Source organism: Rhineura floridana, chromosome 8 (genome assembly GCF_030035675.1).
Source record: "Rhineura floridana isolate rRhiFlo1 chromosome 8, rRhiFlo1.hap2, whole genome shotgun sequence".
In the NCBI taxonomy this organism is placed as follows: Eukaryota; Metazoa; Chordata; class Lepidosauria; order Squamata; family Rhineuridae; genus Rhineura; species Rhineura floridana.
Genome location: NC_084487.1, coordinates 30,885,377 through 30,905,358, shown reverse-complemented (window position 1 = coordinate 30,905,358; position 19,982 = coordinate 30,885,377). Strand labels below are relative to the sequence as shown.

The 19,982-nt window shown below is 42.6% G+C and overlaps 1 protein-coding gene across 3 annotated transcripts in view; it reads left to right on the top strand.

The window, feature by feature from the left end:
• PTN (pleiotrophin) overlaps nucleotides 1-19,982 on the top strand; it is a 154,020-nt gene that overhangs the window by 82,926 nt on the left and 51,112 nt on the right. Inside the window, exon 1 of one of the 3 annotated variants that reach the window (XM_061582703.1) lies at nucleotides 11,244-11,324. The exons of 1 other annotated variant lie outside the window; for it this stretch is intronic. In XM_061582703.1, coding sequence (XP_061438687.1) covers nucleotides 11,293-11,324 — 32 coding nt within the window. In that variant the 5' untranslated portion in view covers nucleotides 11,244-11,292. Of the gene's footprint in view, nucleotides 1-11,243; nucleotides 11,325-11,348; nucleotides 11,652-19,982 lie in introns of those variants that run through there. One more of the 3 variants, XM_061582705.1, reaches the window with a different exon arrangement.

Sequence of the window (19,982 nt, the reverse complement as noted above, 5' to 3'; positions counted from 1 at the left end):
ATTGCTATGGGAGGTTAAATGTTTCCCCACTGCCTTTTCTACATTGCCATTTCTGATGTCAGATTTGTTTCCATTTATAACTTTGTTTAGAGACTGGCTGGTTCATCCTGTATAGAATGCAGAAAGGCATGGTCGGACAATGGAAGATGTTGGATGAAGCCCTGTGGTTGTGGAGGATATTATTAGGTTCTGTAATAGTGCTGCCAGAGTCCATATGGGGACAGAGTTGGCATTTGGATCTGCCACAGGGTCTGGTTCTTGTGTCCATATCCTTGTTGTGCAGGCTGGTGAGAGTTGCTGGTCTGTAACCAAGCACAGGTCTTCCACTTAAGACCTGTGAGAGGACATAAGAACACACCAAGAGTCTGCTGGATCAAGCCGATGGCACATCTAGTCCAGCATCCTGTTCTCACAGTGGCCAATCAGATGCTTATGGGAAGCCAGCAAATAGGACCTGCCTGCAAGAGCGCTCTTCCCTCCTCTGGTTTCCAGCAACTGGTATTCAGAAGCATCCTGCCTCCAACTGTGAGGCAGAGCGGAGCCATCATGGCTAGTAGCTATTGATAACCTTATCCTCCATGAATTTGTCTCATCCACTTTTAAAACCATCCAGGTTGGTGGCCATCACTGCCTCCGGGGGATCGAAGTCCATTGTGTAACTATGTGCTGTTGTGAAGTGTTTTCTTGTGTTGGTCCTGAATCCTCAGCATTCAGCTTCAGCTTCAATGAATGTCCGTGAGTTCTCATATTATGAGAGAGGGAGAAAAGCTTATTATCCACTTTCTCCACGGCATGCATAACTTTATATCGTTCTATCATGTAGCCTCTTTTCTCACCTAAAAAGGCCCAGATGTTGTAACCCTTCCTTACAGGAGAGTTGCTTCATCCCCTTGATCATTCTGATTGCCCTTATCGGAACTTTTTCCAACTTGAACAGAACTGTACACAGTATTCCAGATGTGGTTGCACCACAGATTTCTATAATGGTATTGGCAGTTTTATTTTCCTTTCCTTTCCTAGTGATCCCTAGCATGGGAATTCACCTTTTCCACAGTGGACCCACACTGGGTTGACATCTTCATTGAGCTATTCACTATGACCCCAAGGTCTCGTTCCTGGCCTATCACTACCAGTTCAGACCCCATGACTTATATGTGAAATTAAGATATTTTTTTTGCCCCAACATGCATCATGGAATTGATAATTAGGCTATAAGTCAATGATGATACATTTGAGTGGTTGTAACTGAGAACTGTAAGAGACAAGCCAGTGCTGTCATTTTTTCTTCTGTCTCTCCTGTGGTAGAATGTTCCTGGGTACCAATCTGCCCTTGTTGATCTGTGTTTTCACTTTGTTGGATGAGGATTGTAGTCTGGGGAAGCCTGATGTACAAATACTCACCCAATACCCACTCAGAGAAAGCCAGATTCAAATTCCCCCATCATGGTAATCATGAGCATTTATATTATTTCTGTTGCTTGCTTCATAAAGAGTCTTTAAGTGACTTATAAAATCTAAAGAGCATGAAACGTAACATAAAACCAGAATAAAAGAACAACACATTACAATAAAAGCTGTACAATAGTCCATGATGGGACAGACCCAATAAAACAGCAGCCAAAACTTCAGCAACAAAAACATTTCATCCATAAATAGTAAAATCATCATAATCTGTCAAATGCCTGGGGGAAGAAACAAGATTTTGCCTGGCATCCAAAGGATATCAATGATGGTGTCAGGTGGATCTCACGGGGGGAGAGCATTACATAGATGGGGAGACACAACTGAAGAGTCCTTGTCAGTTATTGCCACCCTCTGAACCTCCCTCAGAAGGGAGACCAGAAGGAGAAAGAGTGTGGTAATGGGATGCCAGGAATGAAAATGTGGCTGGGAGCAGAGAGAGAAGACTGAAAAGGAAAGGTATTGGCCTATGTAGCAAAGTTCCTCCTTTTTCATGCCACAGTAATGTATGTCTCCATTGTGGATCCAAAGCCGAGGAACTTTCAGAGGAAGTGTAACCATAGGAACATAAGAAGCTGACGTATGTCAGGCCATTGGTCCATCCAGCTCAGTATTGTCCACATTGACTGGCAGCAGCACTTCAGGTTTTCAGACTGGGGACATTCCCAGCAGAGGACTGAACCTGGGACATTGTGTGTGCAAAGCAGATGCTCTACCACTGTGCTATAGCCCTTCCCTACAATCCTGTCTAGAATAGGCGATCTTTCTATTTCCTAGGTCTGGGAACCACCAATCCACAGCAACCCTGTCTTGTTGGGATACAACTTTAGCATTTTCGGGGGTTCTCATCCAGCCCATTACGCCTCTAGACACAGATGAAATACCATCACTGGATTGAGATGACCAGGATAAATGGAGCTGGCTGTCATACACATACTGGTAACACCAGGCCCCAAACCCCTGATAACCACTCCCAATTAGCAGTGATAACCACTCACAATTATCAATTAAGGTTCTCTTTGTTTCTCATTTTTTCAACCCTAAATTCAGTTCTCCACATTTCTGCATCAATTTGCAATTAAAAAAAAAAATCCTCATGAAATTTCTGCAGCATTTTAGTGTGAATTTCTCTTAATAAACACATTTTTGTAAGCAATTTTGAATAACGTACACATTTTTACAAGCACTTTCTTGTCAAGTAATGAATTTTGTATGTTATTTTCACTAATATATTCATTTTTAATGCACACGTTCCCCAACATTTAGATTTTTGTAGACATTGTTGGCTGGGATGGGGAACCTCAGGCCATATGCGGCCCCCAGGGCTCTCTTTCTGGCCCTTGGAACTCTCCCCAGACTCCACCTCTTACAGGCCCTTTGCACCCTCCTTGAGTGTTTTTGCCTGGCTTGAACTCTGATAAGGCCTCTTGCTTGTCTGGATAGAGGACAGAGAAAGGGGTGTGTGCAGAAAGTAGCCTACCATACACAGGTGAAATTCACATTAACTGGTCTGCCCATTTTTGCTCTGGATGCACCCATTACTGCCATGTGACCCCCAGATGGTTGCTCAGTAAGAAATGTGGCCCTCAGGCTGAAAAAACATTTCCGACCCTGATGGTAGCCCATGGCCAGCCTTGCTTGTTTCTTTTGTCACTTATTTATTTATTTATTACATTTGTATACCGTCCCATAGCCAAAGCTCTCTGGGCGGTTTACAACAATTAAAACAAGAAAAACAAATATACAAATTTAAAAACACATTTTTAAAAAACAATTTAAGAACACATGGCAAACTTAGACCTTTACGCTCTGCATGCACTTTTTGTATGTGATTGGGATCCTCTTCTTGACTTCCACATCTTGCCGTTGGCCCCTGGACAACAGAAGAATGTCCCTGTTTTCATTGTAAAATGTTGGAAGGTCTGTGAGAGCTAAGTTCACCGCTGCTAGATAACCTATACTGGGCTTCATACGAAGAAATGTTTCATTCTTACAACTTGCCAAGGAAGAACTAGATAACAGCCCTCAGAATAGAGTCAAGCTATCCTTTTGACAAATCACATGGTGTTCATAGTCACACTAGCATCCAAATAAACCACTTTTCCTGCAAACTCTAGCTCCCCCTGCTGGTTAACAAATGTATTCTCTGCAACCACTTTGTCTACTCAAGAAAGCCCTACAGGTCTAAGGTACAAACACAGCCTGTTGCCCTGAAGTACGCTAGCACAGGATGACTGAATTGTTCTGAATGATCACCCCTATCATGACTGAGTCTGCATTCTGTTGTAAGCAGAAGTAGAATTAGTAATGGCTGAACCTCTGGCAGTATGCAAATGTTCCAGACCTTACATTAAAAGAATTTGCACATGATCATCAACTCCTGAGCTATCAAATATTGGTTTTGGCAGCTTTCCGCACCACTCCATATATTATTCTTTTAAATTAAATTTAAATATGGCCTAACAAACTTAGATGAATAACTAAACCTGCTGCCCTTGAATCATAAAAATGAGCCCCAGAGCCTCATTCCCCAGAAAGAGTGCAGCAGGTTATTATGTCAAGTGTGTGCCAAGGGTTCCCCCTTCCTTTTTTGGATTGCTACATTTTCCTTCTACATCATTAGCACTGTGTAAATGATAAGCACGCCTGCCTGTTTGCAGTTAATGTGTTGCTTTGTTGTGCTTTTATTTTAAACCTGCTAATTACCAGTCGTACCTTTAACAGTTGTGTACAAGAGGGAATATTCTAAGAAATGAAGTTTGTTCCGCAAGGATGAGCAAATCTGCATCAGTGGAAGTCCCCTTTTCTACAAAATGATCAAAAGGCACAGGGCTTTGAGCAGAATTCTCTGTCCACTAACGCAAACTCTCTTGTACTAGTGGACAAGTGAGCTTTAATACTGCACAACAGAGGAATCCAGCTCCACAGTTGCGCTAGTGGAAACTAGCTAGGCAACAGATTATGCAATCTATTTTGCAACAAAATTACCAGCAACCTCTTATGTATTCTCTTGCGTAACAATGTTCCGCTGGCCCCCCAAAAATTGCCAGTGGACGAAGTATATTGCTAAGTAACTTTAACTTAGTGCTACATTGGATACAACCCATTTCCTGCATCACCCTACCCAAGGTGAAAGCAACAATATAGTTCTTGGGATTAGCCCTTGTGAAACTGCTCCATGATTTCTCAGGGAAGAGTGAGGCCAGTAGTGAGCAGCTCTGCCATCTAAGGCACTTGCAATGGAATGTTACAAATCAAGATTGGAGATGAGTCCTCATTAAGGATGCAGGAAGTGGCATTATACCTAGTTATGTCTAGGTAGTCCAGGAATGGAGAACCTATGGCTCTCCAGGTGTTTTGGACTCCAACTCCCATCAGCCCCAGAAAGCAATTGCCAATGGTCAAGGGTGATGGGAGTTAGAACATAAGAACATAAGAAGAGCCTGCTGGATCAGGCCAGTGGCCCATCTAGTCCAGCATCTGTTCTCACAGTGGCCAACCAGGTGCCTGGGGGAAGCCCGCAAGCAGGACCCGAGTGCAAGAACACTCTCCCTTCCTGAGGCTTCCGGCAACTGGTTTTCAGAAGCATGCTGCCTCTGACTAGGGTGGCAGAGCACAGCCATCATGGCTAGTAGCTATTGATAGCCCTGTCCTCCATGAATTTGTCTAATCTTCTTTTAAAGCCATCCAAGCTGGTGGCTATTACTGCGTCTTGTGGGAGCAAATTCCATAGTTTAACTATGCGCTGAGTAAAGAAGTACTTCCTTTTGTCTGTCCTGAATCTTCCAACATTCAGCTTCTTTGAATGTCCACGAGTTCTAGTATTATGGGAGAGGGAGAAGAACTTTTCTCTATCCACTTTCTCAAATGCCATGCATAATTTTATACACTTCTATCATGTCTCCTCTGACCCGCCTTTTCTCTAAACTAAAAAGCCCCAAATGCTGCAACCTTTCCTCGTAAGGGAGTCGCTCCATCCTCATGATCATTCTGGTTGCCCTCTTCTGAACCTTTTCCAACTCTAAATATCCTTTTTGAGATGAGGCGACCAGAACTGTACACAGTATTCCAAATGCAGCCGCACCATAGATTTATACAACAGCATTATGATATCGGCTGTTTTATTTTCAATACCTTTCCTAATTATCGCTAGCATGGAATTTGCCTTTTTCACAGCTGCCGCACACTGGGTCGACATTTTCATCGTGCTGTCCACTACAACCCCGAGGTCTCTCTCCTGGTCGGTCACCGCCAGTTCAGACCCCATGAGCGTATATGTGAAATTCAGATTTTTTGCTCCAATATGCATAATTTTACACTTGTTTATATTGAATTGCATTTGCCATTTTTCCGCCCATTCACTCAGTTTGTTGTAGTCCAACAACACCTGGAGGGCTACAGGTTCCTCATCCCTGATCTAGCCCATTATTGGGCTCTAACTGGCAGCAGGTCTCCATGGTTTCAGACACAGGTCTTTCCAACCAGTTGCTGTCTGATCCTTTTTTTAAAAAATGGAGATGCGAGTGATTCATTGTGGGACCTTCGGCATGCAAAAGCATCCAATCTACCATCAAGCTATGCTCTCTCCCATCCTGTTCCTTTGACTCTTCAAGAGAGACTGCTACTTCTCCCTATCTTTTCTACTTGCCATTAGCAAACTTGTTGTATTCAAAATTCCAAAGTCTGCCAATGTGGTGCCCTCCACATATTGTTGGACTACAAATCTAATCATCCATGACCATTGGCCAGGCTGACTGGGGCTGATAGGAATTGTAATCAAACAATAACTGGTGGGCACAAGGTTGGCAACCCCTGCAATATTCCTTAAGGACACCTCTTGCGTACCCCATTATGACTACTGAGACCCACCAAATGTGCTTTCTTAATTGCATCTAGTTCAGACAGCTAGGTCACAAGGAAGGGCATCCTTGGGGATTGTTTGCCAGATTATAAAACTCCCTTCCACCATGGGCTCAGCAAAGTCCAAATTTGAGTGCCTTCAGAAACATCATAAAATCTACCCAGATTTGTTCTTTCCCTGTAGACTTCAGGATAAGGCAGTTTACAAATGAATAAAACATTATTCACCACATCCTTCCATGGAAATTAAGCATATTTCCAACATTTCATTGAAGCAGAACCACCAATAGCTTTACAGTAGGTGCCCTCTCTTAGAATCATAGAACAGCAGAGTTGGAAAGGGCCTACAAGGCTATCATGTCCAACTTTCTGCTCAATGCAGGAATCCAGCTTAAAGCATACCTGACAGGTGCCTGTCCAGCTGCCTCTAGAATGCCTGCAGTGTTGGAGAGCCCACCACCTCCCTAGGAAATTGATTCCATTGTTGTACCGCTGTAACAATTAGGAAGTTTTTTTCTAATGTTCAGTCAAAATCTGGCTTCCTGCAACTTGAGCACGTTGTTCAGTGCCCTGCACCCTTGGATGATCGAGAAGAGATCCTGGCCCTCCTCTGTGTGGCAACCTTACAAGTACTTGGAAGAGTGCTATCATTATCTCCCCTCAGTCTTCTCAAGGCTAAACATGCCCAGTTCTTTCACAGGGCTTTGTTTCCAGTCCCCTGATCATCACTGATGCCCTCTTCTGAACTTGTTCCAGTTTGTCTGCATCCTTCTTAAAGTGTAGTGTCCAGAACTGGACTCATTACTCAAGATGAAGCCTAACCAGTGCTGGATGGAGGGGAACTAGTTTCTTCTACCAGTGAGTCCCCTTAGTACTGTGTCAGAACCTGTCCTCCAATTTCTCAAACATTACATTCCACTGTGAAAGAGGGTTTCACTGGGGAGCACTAGGCTGGCAACCTCCATAATATTCTTTATTAGGAAACCCCTGTTCCCCTCACAGAGCTACAATTCCCAGAGTTCCTTGGGAAGAGGGATTGACAGTTAAACCATCCTGGGAACTGTAGCCCTGTGAGGGGACAGGGGTCTCCTCTCAGCACCCTTGACAAACTACAGTTCCCTGGATTCTTTGGGGGAAGCCATGGCTTTGTAAAGTGATATGATACTGCTTTAAATGTATAGTGGAGATGGGTCCTAAAAGAAACAAGGCTTGTTGCTGTATACTAGTGTTGAGCTACAGGCTGGGGCTGGGGGTTGTTCTGTGAATATCTTCCTTCCCCTTGAAACAAGCTCTCTCCTTTCAGTCTTTTGTTGCACCCTTTAGCCCATCCTTTCCCATCCTTTCGGTCCCCAGATGTTGATGGACTACAACTCCCACCAGCCCCAACCAGCATGGCCAATGGTCAGAAATGATGGGGACTGTAGCCCAGCAACATCTGGGGACCCAAAGGTTGGGAAGGTTGCTTTAGCTAAATGGATCAAAAGGTTCACAACGGGGTGGATATCCAGGGGAAAGAGGAAACACTATGTGGTAACCAAGCCAATTCTCCATTGCATTGAGGTAATCATTCAAACACACATCCCACTGGAAATAATGCAGTGCAAGACAATATCAGCATTTCAGTGCACACCTAAATGCAGATGTCATTCCTTTGCATGACATTACTTTCAGTGGGATGGACATAAGTGAGCTTCCCAATGCCAGGGAGCATGCTGTCCGCTTGCCTTATCAATAGGACCAATTCCTTCTTTTCCCTCCCCCAAGCAGCAATAAATTGTAGGAATGATTGCCATGAACAGGTGTGAACAGGAGTGAACAGGATTGCAAGACAGGAAGGTGGTAGATGTTTCGTGCATATGTTTGCCTCCCCAATGGTCATTTTTTGAGTGAAAAATCAAACTTCATGAAAATTCAGTGGAGCGCTGTTCCCAAATGCAGGGTTATGCTAAAAGGTTAGTGCTTTTTTGCCAAACCATCTAAGAGCGAAATTTGTGCCTTAGGATCCAACATGGGATCATCTCACCTTGAAATGAGATTTATCATATGAGACATGCCTGATTTCACACCCTAATGCAGATATAGGAAGATGGCTGAACTCTCCTCAAGACTCAAGTGACTTGACATTATTCATCCTCAGGCTCTGCTTATATTCAGAGCGAATGGGAGTAATAATTAGACTCTATAACTACCTCTCCCTATTGAGGACAAGGTTTGAATGTTGGAGAGGAATGGATGAGTTTGAGAATGTTGATCTTTACAAATTCCTGTACAAACTAACTTGATTCGGACCTCCTGGGCTGACGTGTGGATCAGAAAGTATGTTATCTTCTGGTTTCACACTTCCCTAATGTTCCAGCCCACTGTTCATCTAAAAAAAAAGTATCAAAATATAATAATAATTATTGCATTATATGTATTAGTCACATTTTGCACTTTTTTGCAACTTACACAATAAAATGCAAAGATGTATCACTGAAGACTAAAGCCAGGATCATTCAGACCATGGTGTTCACGATCTCTATGTATGGATGTGAAAACTGGACAGTGAAAAAAGCCGATAAGAGAAAAATCAACTCATTGGAAATGTGGTGTTGGAGGAGACAGGAAGGGCTGTGCATAGCCCTACTAAAAACAGATAGAAATGGTGCCAGGTGCGCTTCCGTGTGGACAGCCGTGCACAAACATGAATGAATGAAAGTATAAGTTTTAAAATAGCATTTAAATGTGAATTTGCATGAAGATTTTTTTATAGCACACACACACTTGTGGAAACAGGACTAATGAGTGAACACATTTGGTAGTGTCAAGGACAGAAAATAGCCTGATCCCTATTTGGGACCTCAAAATGTAGAAAGCACGTGAGACAGTGGTCGCCAACCTTTTGGGGCCAGTGGGCACATTTTGGGATTTTGAGAAAGTGTCATGGGTGCCAGTCAGGACTGCCCTGAGGGCATAAAACAAAATGTCTATTGTGGGGGTAAGGGACAGCAGAAAAAAGGCAGGACTACAAAATGCTGTGGTCATGCCATGCCCCCCCATCAGTTGCCCCATCAATAGGGAAAAGGTACTACATCAGCCATCACCACAGATACTCACAAAGGAAAACCTCTGCTCAGAACAGATGGGAGGTGGGTGTCTAATCTTGGTATCCAGTGAAGTTTGGGCAGGTTTAAGGTGGCGTGTTCAATGTCAGAGAGGCTAAGCAAGTGTGGCAGAACTGAGCAGGAAGAGCAAATAGTCTCTCAGATCATGCATTGGACTGGATGAGGGCTAATAAACTGAGGCTCAATCCAGACAAGACTGAGATGCTGCTAGTGGGTGGTTCTTCTGACCAGATGGTGGATGTCCAACCTGTTCTGGATGGGGTTGCACTCCCCCTGAAGGAGCACGTTCATAGCTTGGGGGTTCTCCTAGAACCATCTTTGTCACTTGAGGCTCAGGTAGCCTCGGTGGCACGGAGTGCCTTCTACCAACTTCGGTTGGTGGCCCAACTACGTCCCTATCTGGACAGGAATAACCTGGCTTCAGTTGTCCATGCTCTGGTAACCTCCAAATTAGATTACTGCAATGCACTCTACGTGGGGCTGCCTTTGAAGACGGTTTGGAAACTGCAGCTTGTGCAAAATGCAGCAGCCAGATTGGTAACAGGGACCAGATGGTCCGAACATATAAAACCGATTCTGGCCCGCTTGTATTGGCTGCCTGTATGTTTCCAAGCTCAATTCAAGGTGCTGGTTTTGACCTATAAAGCCTTACACGGCTTGGGACCACAATACCTGATGGAACGCCTCTCCCGATACGAACCAACCCGTACACTACACTCAACATCTAAGGCTCTCCTCTGGGTGCCTACTCCGAGGGAAGCTCAGAGGGTGGCAACAAGGGAGAGGGCCTTCTCAGTGGTGGCCCCCAAATTATTGACGAGGTGCGCCTGGCTCCAACACTGTTATCTTTTCGGCGCCAGGTCAAGACTTTTCTCCCAGGCATTTTAGCATGTGTTTTAAATTGTTTTACATTTTTAAATTGTGTTTTAAATTGTTTTTAAAATATGTGTTTTAAATTGTATATTTGTTTTAATGTTTTTGGTTGCTGTAAACCGCCCAGAGAGCTTTGGCTATGGGGCGGCATACAAGTGCAATAAATAAATAAATAAATAAAATTGTGGATTTTTGAAGAGATATTTACTGAAACCATTCACGTCCACCATAGGAGGCATCATTGGGAATACTGGTGCCCATGGGCACCACATTGGTGAACCCCTAATGAAGACATTACATATGAGCGTGTGAGGAGTGAGATGAGGTGTGTACATAACAAAACCTCTTCCCAGAATACTGAATTGTCATTTTGGGGCTTTTTGGGATTGTTATTAATAACATGTCATAGTCATGGAATTAACTTTATTGCAATCAGTTCATTTGTGAGTGTTAAAATATGTCTTCTAATGTAGAAGAAGTTACCACTTTATTATCTCCAATACTGGGCTTCTGTTCACAGTTGTGTACATCAATAGCAATTATGTGACTTTTCAGTGAGATGGCAGCCAGCAGGAGACACTTAAAAGTGCCAAATGACATTTTCAAACACATTTCATGGTGAGAATTGCTTCTTCCCTTGTCAGATTATAGATGGAGTCCTTTTACTTTGTTTTCAATATGAACAAATCCTGGCTTTTAAGGCTGGTTTATGTACTGCTTTTGTCCTGCACTGAAATAAGTGCCAAGAAAGTCCGTTCTTCTGTATCAGTCTGCCTAAAAGCTGCTGGGGAGCCCCCCCCCCCCTTTCAGGATGCTTCCACCTGCAGAGGGTAGCCAGGTGGAGGCCAGATGGGGAACCTGTGGCCCTCCAGATGTTCTTGGACTCCAGCTCCCATCAGTCCCAGTCAATGGACAGGGATGATGGTAGTTGTAGTCTGGCCACATTTGGAGGGCCACAGGTTCCCCATGTTTGGGGCAGAGAGTCATTTCAGAGATGGCTCCCCATTTATGGAATATTCTCACAAGGTAGCCTCAGGAGGCACTTTTAACATTCATAGGACAATTTGTGTTTCCTCCTGAAGAGTTTTAATGACTGATCTGTATGAAGTATGTGGGGGTGGAAGATGGTGACTTAGCAAGACGTATTAGTTGGAGCTGACGCCGAAGCTCGGCATATTTTGACTGAGAATATAGTTTTCCCATCTAATATACTGCTGGAACCCTGCAACTCTTTGCTTCTAGTCTTCGGTGTGCATTTTATCAGTGGGCTTGAGAGATAGTTTATTGCCTTGGTGAACTATTTCCAGTCGGAGAATCCTGCGGCGGCTGAGAATTCCGGAGATACTCCCAAAGGCAAGCTACCAGCATAAATCCTTCCCTTTCCTCTTTTTATCGGGTGCTGACGGGACTTTCAAGATAACACACGCATTTGATCTCAGACCACGACCTTTTGGGGCCATCAATTTCATAGTCTGTTTTAATTAAGAATAAATCTTACAGACTTAAAGCGTTATAGTAGTTAATGAGAAGACAAGATGGCGTCGTGACTGGCAAACCTGTCAGCACTTTTCTACAGTGTTTGAGGAAGAAATTGAATGTTCAACTCCAATTTAAATATTAAACTTATTTTCAAATTTACCTTTTAAAATTTTAACTCCTTAGGTTTTTAGCTTATCTGCTGACTATCTAGAGACTTATAACTTATCTTCTCTGGCAAGAAAAGAGTGCAACGAGCTGTTTGTTTTCCTCACAGGAGAGCTGGAATATTGTTACATCTCCCAAGACTTACTCTAGTTTGCAATTTGAAGTGGCAAAGTTAGTAATGGTTTTAACAAGGAAAGCTAGGAAAGCCCTGGGAGATATCCCCAACCTTGAGAGTCTGTCTGTGACTGGAGATCTAAAAAGAAAGGATTCTGTTCAAGCCCCAACATCAAGCTCAAATTCCCCTGTGGAGCCCCAAAAGGGCCAATTAAAAATTACAAACTTTTTCACTGCGACCCCAAAGAAGGAAAATGAAGGGTTTTTTTTATCAGATATGCAAGCTGCGCATTTTCCCCTCGATTGGTCCTTATCCCTCAGGGATAATATCCAAGCTGTCCCAGATGAATATCCATCTATAAATTTGGCTGCTGAAATTGCGATGACTGAGATCTCACAAAAGCAACAGTCCACCCAAATTAAAATTAGTGATAAAGAGACGGCAGCTGGCAATTTACAACAATTAGACCTCCCGAAAAACCAGCAGAAAAATGATTTGGTTGATACATCTAATACCAAATCCAACATAACAGTGGAGAAGGGCATAGACCCATTAACCGAAGAACTCCCCCACCATATCCAACTGGACTCAGTAGGGAACAGTCCACTGATTTCAGGTTGGCTGCTTATGCTAGTAAGGGATATTGATCTCATGAAGTCCTTCTTGAGGGAATGTAATCATCTTTTAACAGTGCTTGTAAAACTACATCAAAAGCATGATCAAAGTGTCGAGGAGTCATCCTCTCCTAAAAGGAAGCTACAAAAACCTAAACACAAGAAGGTAAGAACTAATCTTCAGAAATGCAAGAACTTTAGGAGGGGGAAAATAAATATGAAAAAGCCTAAAAATGTAAAGAACTTAAAGATGCCACGGGGAAATAAAATAAACTTTAAAAAGCTCTTTGACCTACTGGACAAGCCCGCCAACCAAACGGCATCAAGGACGCCTCAAAAGAGCTCCGGCATAACAACCTCTTCAAACTCCGGAATGAAGCCCCAAACCCATGACAGTCGCACATTCCCTTCTACCCTGCTTCCTCCGAGAATAGCCTACTCACCAATGTCTATGCCTCACACCGCTCCTCAAAATAAGTGCCCAGATGTGCAACTCAGAGAGTCTATCAAACAGCCGAAACTGGAAACTATAACAAACTCTAACTGGAACCTTGTTCTGAACCCCTGTAAACTGGTACTGGCAAATTTTCCTAAACCTAATGGCTCTCTATCCCAACTTAATCGCAAATTACATCTACAGGAAATATTTAGAAACCATCTCTCGATTCATATTTCTTTACCAGAAATTGAATGGATAGAATACATACACTATGATGGAAAAAGAGCACATGCCATGATTTCCTTTGCTACTCAGAATGTGGTGAACCGAGTCCTTAAGACCAAGGCTCTACTTGAAAAACTTGGAATTGCTCTATCAAGATTTTTTGAAAACAAGGCAGCTCCAGCTGCTCTAATTCCTTGTAGCAGGCCATGTGCTGATTATGGGAAGGAAAAGGCGGAGGAAAAACAGGAGGCCTATAACGATCTGGCCCCGGAAGATTCATCTACTAAACATGGAGATATTGATTCAGACAACTACAAGAGGAATACAGGCGTAGTGCATCAAGATGGCAGTCAATTTCTCAACGAATCTGAGGATTCCTTCGATGAGGATGAGAAAATGGTAATAAACTCTTTTGCCACATTGCCCCCTCACAGCCAAATTGACATCCTTATAAGATTTGAACGTCTTAAATCACACTTGTTAAACATCTTCAAAGAAATGAAAGCTCCCTTGGACCTCAATTTAGGAGAGATCGATTTAATTTTAAGATCTCCCAAGGACAGAGATACCCCCAAATCACCAGGGGAGTTGGAAAGCAAAATGATAATCACACAGGATACAGATATTCTTTCACCAGTTCCTCCCAAAAAGTCTACAATTATTCCAACTGAACCTTCTAGCCAAATAAAAGATGATCTTCTAGGCCCTATCAGGGAAAAGAACGTAGTTAAACAGATTCTGGATACAGCAGAGATAAACCCAACCACCTCAACCATCATACAGTCTCACTCCGACCACAACTCCTTTCCTAAACCATCTCTTAATAAAAGGGACAGACCAATGCTGACAATCAATCATCTTAGCAAAGCCTGACTTCCACCTAAGCCCACCGCGACAAATCTGGCTTTTATGTCCTGGAATATTTCTGGATGGCGGAATAAATTTGCTGACCCGAATTTTTATAGTTATTTAAAAAGATTTGACATCATTTTATTACAGGAGACATGGTTTCGTGAGGATATCCTTTTAGACGGATATACATCTTATACTCTCCATGCATCCCCCAGTACGAAAGGTGGCCGCCCCAAAGGTGGACTATGTCTGCTTATCTTGACTACGCTACTGGCCTCCTCTATTAATTTAGATTCCCTGGGCGAGATGGCCATTGCAATAGTAATAAATTTCTCCTGGACTCAGCTGCTGGTTATAAATGTGTATCTCCCACTATGCAGACAGAAGAATTCAGCAAAGGCAACCATAAAAAAGCTGGAAGAATATATTGAAAATCTAACAGCTCTCTTTCCAGGTGCATTGGTCATCCTAGTGGGTGATTTTAATGCCAGGATAGGCCCTTCTGATGAATTCCTTTACTCTCGTTATAATGAACCAGAGCCAATAATTCCACGCCAGAATGCCATTCCAGACCGGCAGTCAAAGGATAATGGTACCAATCCCTCCGGTCTTTATTTGACGAAGATGTTAAACAATCTTAATATGGTCATATCAAATGGGGGGGTAGATGGAGACATATCCGGTGAATTTAATTTTTTAGTTGGACCTAGAATCTCCACTATTGACTATTTTAGTGTCTCCCAAGAACTCTTGCCGGCCATTTCTGCCTGTTTTGTGGAAGCGCGTCCTGAAAGCAACCATCTTCCACTTGCTCTTTTGTTGTCCTGTGGCAATAAGTCTATTTTTGCAGAGCAAGGACTAACCTTTGTTGCTGAATCTGAAAGGCGTGCCATTCAGACTAGATGGTCTCTACAACTGGACGCCGATATAAAGAGCTTGTTAAACTCTGAATGTTGTTTCTCACTTCGAAACAAACTCTTAGCCACGCGGTCTACTGACTCGCCTCTTGACACATTTCAACAACTGTTACAAGTTTTGCAAAAAAGTTTAATTAGCAGTCCAAAATCCAGCTCTCGCCGATCCTTTTTGCAGTCTAAACCATGGTTTGATTATGACTGCGTTGCCCAGAAAAAACTTACTGAAAAGTATAGAGCGTACAGAGATACAAACTCTCCCGCCTTATTTCTCCAGATGTTGGAGGAGAAGAGGCGATACAAACATCTAATAAAAGCCAAAAAGTCCTTGGCTCAAATGGAAGATTGGCAACGTCTACTGAAAGCATCCAGAGAAAAAGACGCATTTTCTTTCTGGAAAATGGTCGCTAAAGGTTGGCCTCACTCTTCCATCTCCCTGGATTATCATATCTCGATGAACATTTGGGAAGACCATTATACAAAGCTTTTTTCTGGAGTACAGCCCTGTAACAAATTTATCGAACTACACCGCCAAGGTCTCCCGGAATGGCCACCGGTCACTCCGAAGGAAATCGTATGCCTCATAGCGAGACTAAAAGCAGGAAAAGCACCTGGTTCGGATTGCATCCCAGCTGAACTCTTCAAATCCAATGTGGACTGGTCGGCCCCGGTATTAGCCGCCCTATTTACCTGTATCAACTTGAATATTACCATCCCAAGTGATTGGGGCTTGGCGATAATAATACCAATATTTAAAAAAGGCTCCAGAGCTGACCCAGCCAATTACAGACCAATTAGTTTATTGAACATTATTAGTAAAATCTATGCCACCCATTTAAACGATAAACTTACATCTTGGATGGAACAAGAAAATTTTCTTGTCGCAGAGCAGGCAGCATTCAGAGCTGGATGTGCCACAACCGACCATGGACTTCTTTTAAATCATTTAATAGAAAAATACACCAAACCTTCCCACGATGCTCTTTACGCTGCTTTTATTGACTTTAAAGCAGCTTTCGACTCTATATCGAGATGTAAGCTCTGGGATAAGCTGGAGACCACCAATATTGATAGACGCTTACTAGCTTTGATACAATGTTTATATAAATCCACTTACCTGCGAGTTAGATGTGATAGAACCGGTCATTTAACAAAAGCCATCCCCACACTCAAAGGCGTTAAACAGGGCTGTATCCTGGCGCCCTCACTATTTAATATATATATAAATTCCCTGGTTAGCTACCTGTCACCTCTAGGTTCACACTATCCCAGTTTGGCTGCGAGGCCGATCCCAATACTCTTATATGCTGATGACGTGGCCCTTCTTTCATATTCCCAGATTGGCTTGAGGCGTTTGCTAAGGGGGCTAGCCAATTATTCCAAAAAAGAGCTTTTGGAAATCAATTATGATAAATCGAAAGTTGTAGTTTTCTCTAGAAGAAGGTTAAAACATCTTTGGCAGATTGATGGTCACCCCATAGAACAGGTTCTACTCTTTAAATATTTGGGAATGGTATTTCATACCTCAGGCTCTTGACAGCATCAAACAAACTATGCTGTCTTAAATGCCCATAAAACCACCAAGGCCCTTCTCTCTTTTTATTATAACAAGGGCGGTCAACTTGCCCCTTCAGCAATCCGGATTTTTGAAACTAAAGTAATCCCTCAACTTTTATATGGAGCTCAAGTTGGCACTTTTACTAACTTGACCCCATATGAAAAAGTACAGACAAAGACTTTGGAAAAAAGTGAATTTCGTATGTTTTAGGAGACAGGTTTGATATATATTATATACTTATAGCTGATCTGTAACAAATCGGAAGTCAAGTTTTTCTTTTTATTTTATTTTTTCTGTTGTATTGTTTTTGTTGTATTTGTATTTGTTTTTATAAAAATTGAATAATAAAAAAATTATTATATATAAAAAAAAAGTACAGACAAAATTCTTAAGGGCACTCTTTGGTACCCCCACTTGTGTTCCAAACTCTATTATACGCTTGGAAGCCAGTCTCATAACCATGGAAGCCCGCATCTGGTTAGCTAAGATTAACCTATGGTTGAAAATGCTGTTTATGCCCGTGGGTCTTACCCCTCTTATTTTAACTGATGCCTTTTGCTCTAAATGGTTAAAAGCTGTAACAGACAAAACAGCTTCACTAGGGTTTTCCACACCGATAATACTGTCATGGGGCTTTATAAAAGCAAAATCGCAGATTCGACAGAGAATATATGACATAGAACTCCAAAATCATCTAATGCAGGTGACATCTGTCCCTAATCCTGGATACAATCTAAAATCATCTTCTCTGCCTCGGTATTTATTTAACCTGACCTCCCCTAGACTCAGGAGGGCTTTTACACTGGCAAAGTTTAATGTACTGCCATCAGCCCTCTTACAGGGCCGGTTTAAGAAAATCGACTACTCTGAATGAGTCTGTCCGTGTGGTGCCGATGTAGTAGAATCGGTCACACATGTACTACTCCATTGCCCTTTTTATCATGATTTGCGTATTACACTTTTAGTTCCGATTCTGAACCAAATCCCTTTTAATGATGAAAAAATGATAGTTGATTATCTTTTAGCGGATAAGATCCAACAGGTTACATCAAAGGTGGCCAGTTTTTGTGCAGCAGCAATTCACTCTAGAAAGTTTTTAATATCATCTATTTTTTTATAATAGTTTCCATCCTAAAGAAACTACTGAAAATCAAACTCTGAGCTGTCAGTCCCCCTAACTGTTACTCCTTTCTAGTATAACACGAAGCCATAAAATTTTTAAAGCTATATTTTAAAGGTTTTGATGGGAAACTGTTTTTGATTCATATTTTGTGCTTTGTATACTTTGGCTGGTCTTTGACCATAATAAAGACTGATGACTGATGACTGATGATCTGTAGTCACTCATCCTATTGATTTGTTCTGATTCTATTTTAATTTTAGATTCCTTCTCTTGATGGAATCTCTAAGGGTTGTCATCCACTAAGTCCTACTCAGAGTAGACCCACTGAAATTCATGAACCCTAAGTTAGTCTTGTTTATTTACTTCAGTGGCTCTACTCTGAGTAGGATTAGAATCAAATACTACTCTAAATGTGAATCTATACATATACATTAATCTATGAAAATGTTATGCACACCTGTGCCATGTTTTCTCCTCTCTTCTGAGGATGCATTTCCTCTTTTTCCTCCTTTTTGTTGATGCATAAGGGACCACCCTACATGGCAGAAAATTAAGAGAGGGCTAAACACAACGTGGCTGCTTGCTTCAATTGCTGAGGAAAGGAATTCCCCTCTTTTCTTTTAGAAATCAGTAGCAGGCAATACAAGTAGCCAGGGCCAGCACCAGGCATGCCAGGGCCCTTGGGCACCAGCCTGCTCCGGGCCCTAGCATGAGTGTGCATGCATGCATGCGTGCACGCACACACATGCCCCTCCTACCCATCTCTCCTGTCTTGTGAGGCTGTGTACCCTGTGCACACAGGGCTGCCATTAACCAAGATGGCAGACAAGGTTTCCCTAAGGGGCTGAAGCCTCCGCCACCATCTTGGTTGATGCATGCATGCGTGCTACGTGCACATATCCCTGCCATCAACCAAGATGGCAGCAGGGGCATCAGCACCTTAGAGAAACCTCGGCCGCAACCTTGGTTAATGGCAGTCCTGCGCGAGCAGTGCGCACAGCTGCAAAAGACAGGAGAGACAGGTAGGTGGAGCCAGCAAACGGGTGGGTGGCTTGGAAGCTCCCTCCCTGCACAGATCGTGGAAGGGGAGCACTACTCCTCCCCCACACTATCAAGGGGCCCCTGTGGCCCCATGGGCCTTTGACCAGAGGCTGACCTGGCTGCTGTTTGGCGCCAGCCCTGCAAGTAGCTTGTATTTTGCCTGATGGGATTAAAAACACCTTGGGAGGGTGTTTTTAAGATGTTTTAGGGTGTTTTTAGTGTTTTGTTTGCTGCCCTGGGAGGAAGGGCGGGATATATATATATATATAAAACCTTTGCCTTTGTATAGAATCTGGGGGAGTTTTCTTAGAGCTCATCCTCTGATTTCCTAGCAACATGCTTGATCTCCTTGCACATGAATTGGTGAAAGCTACTATACATGTCTACCCAGAAGAAAGTTCTCTGGGGCTTAGTCCCAGAAATGTGGGTTTAGGACTGCAGCCTGGAAATGTGTTCTGCCCACGTTTAGCAAAGGGAAGAAGGAGACACTGCAACAGCAGTAAAGCTGTGGAATCCAGGTGTCCTTGTTAGCAGAAAAGCTGATACCTGAATAGTACGTGGGTGTTTCAACACAAACAGCTAAAAATGTCTAGGAGTTTCTCTTGCACTTTTTGTACTTACTGGTGAATATTGTTGATGCAGAACAGACTGCAAAGGAGACTCATTTTTAAATTAAAGGCACCTTCTTTCTCAGCAATCCAGTTTTATTTTCAAATTACAGGTGTGCTTTTCATGCTACATAGACGTAACTATAGTCTAGAATTGCTTTTTTACTTCGCTCTTAGATTCTTTTTTTAGGTTATTTGCCTAAACTGCTGTTTATTATTTTGTTATATATTTTTCAAAGTTTTGCTTAGGACTCAGTATAAACTACATATACCTGTGTTTTTAATTGTTAAACTATCTTGTGCAAGGAGGAAATGTGTTAAGGACAAAAAAGTTAATGAATTCTGGTTTGGCGGGTGATAGTCAACTCAATCCTACTCCGAATAGACCCATTAAAATTAATGGACCTAAGTTACTCATGTTTATTAACTTCAGTGGGTCTTCTCTGAGCAGAAATAGCATTGCATACAACTGTAAGTCTAGATGGTTTCCACATCACAAATTATGCATAATTCCATTATGGTTTTCATATTAGAAATGGTGTCTACGGCAA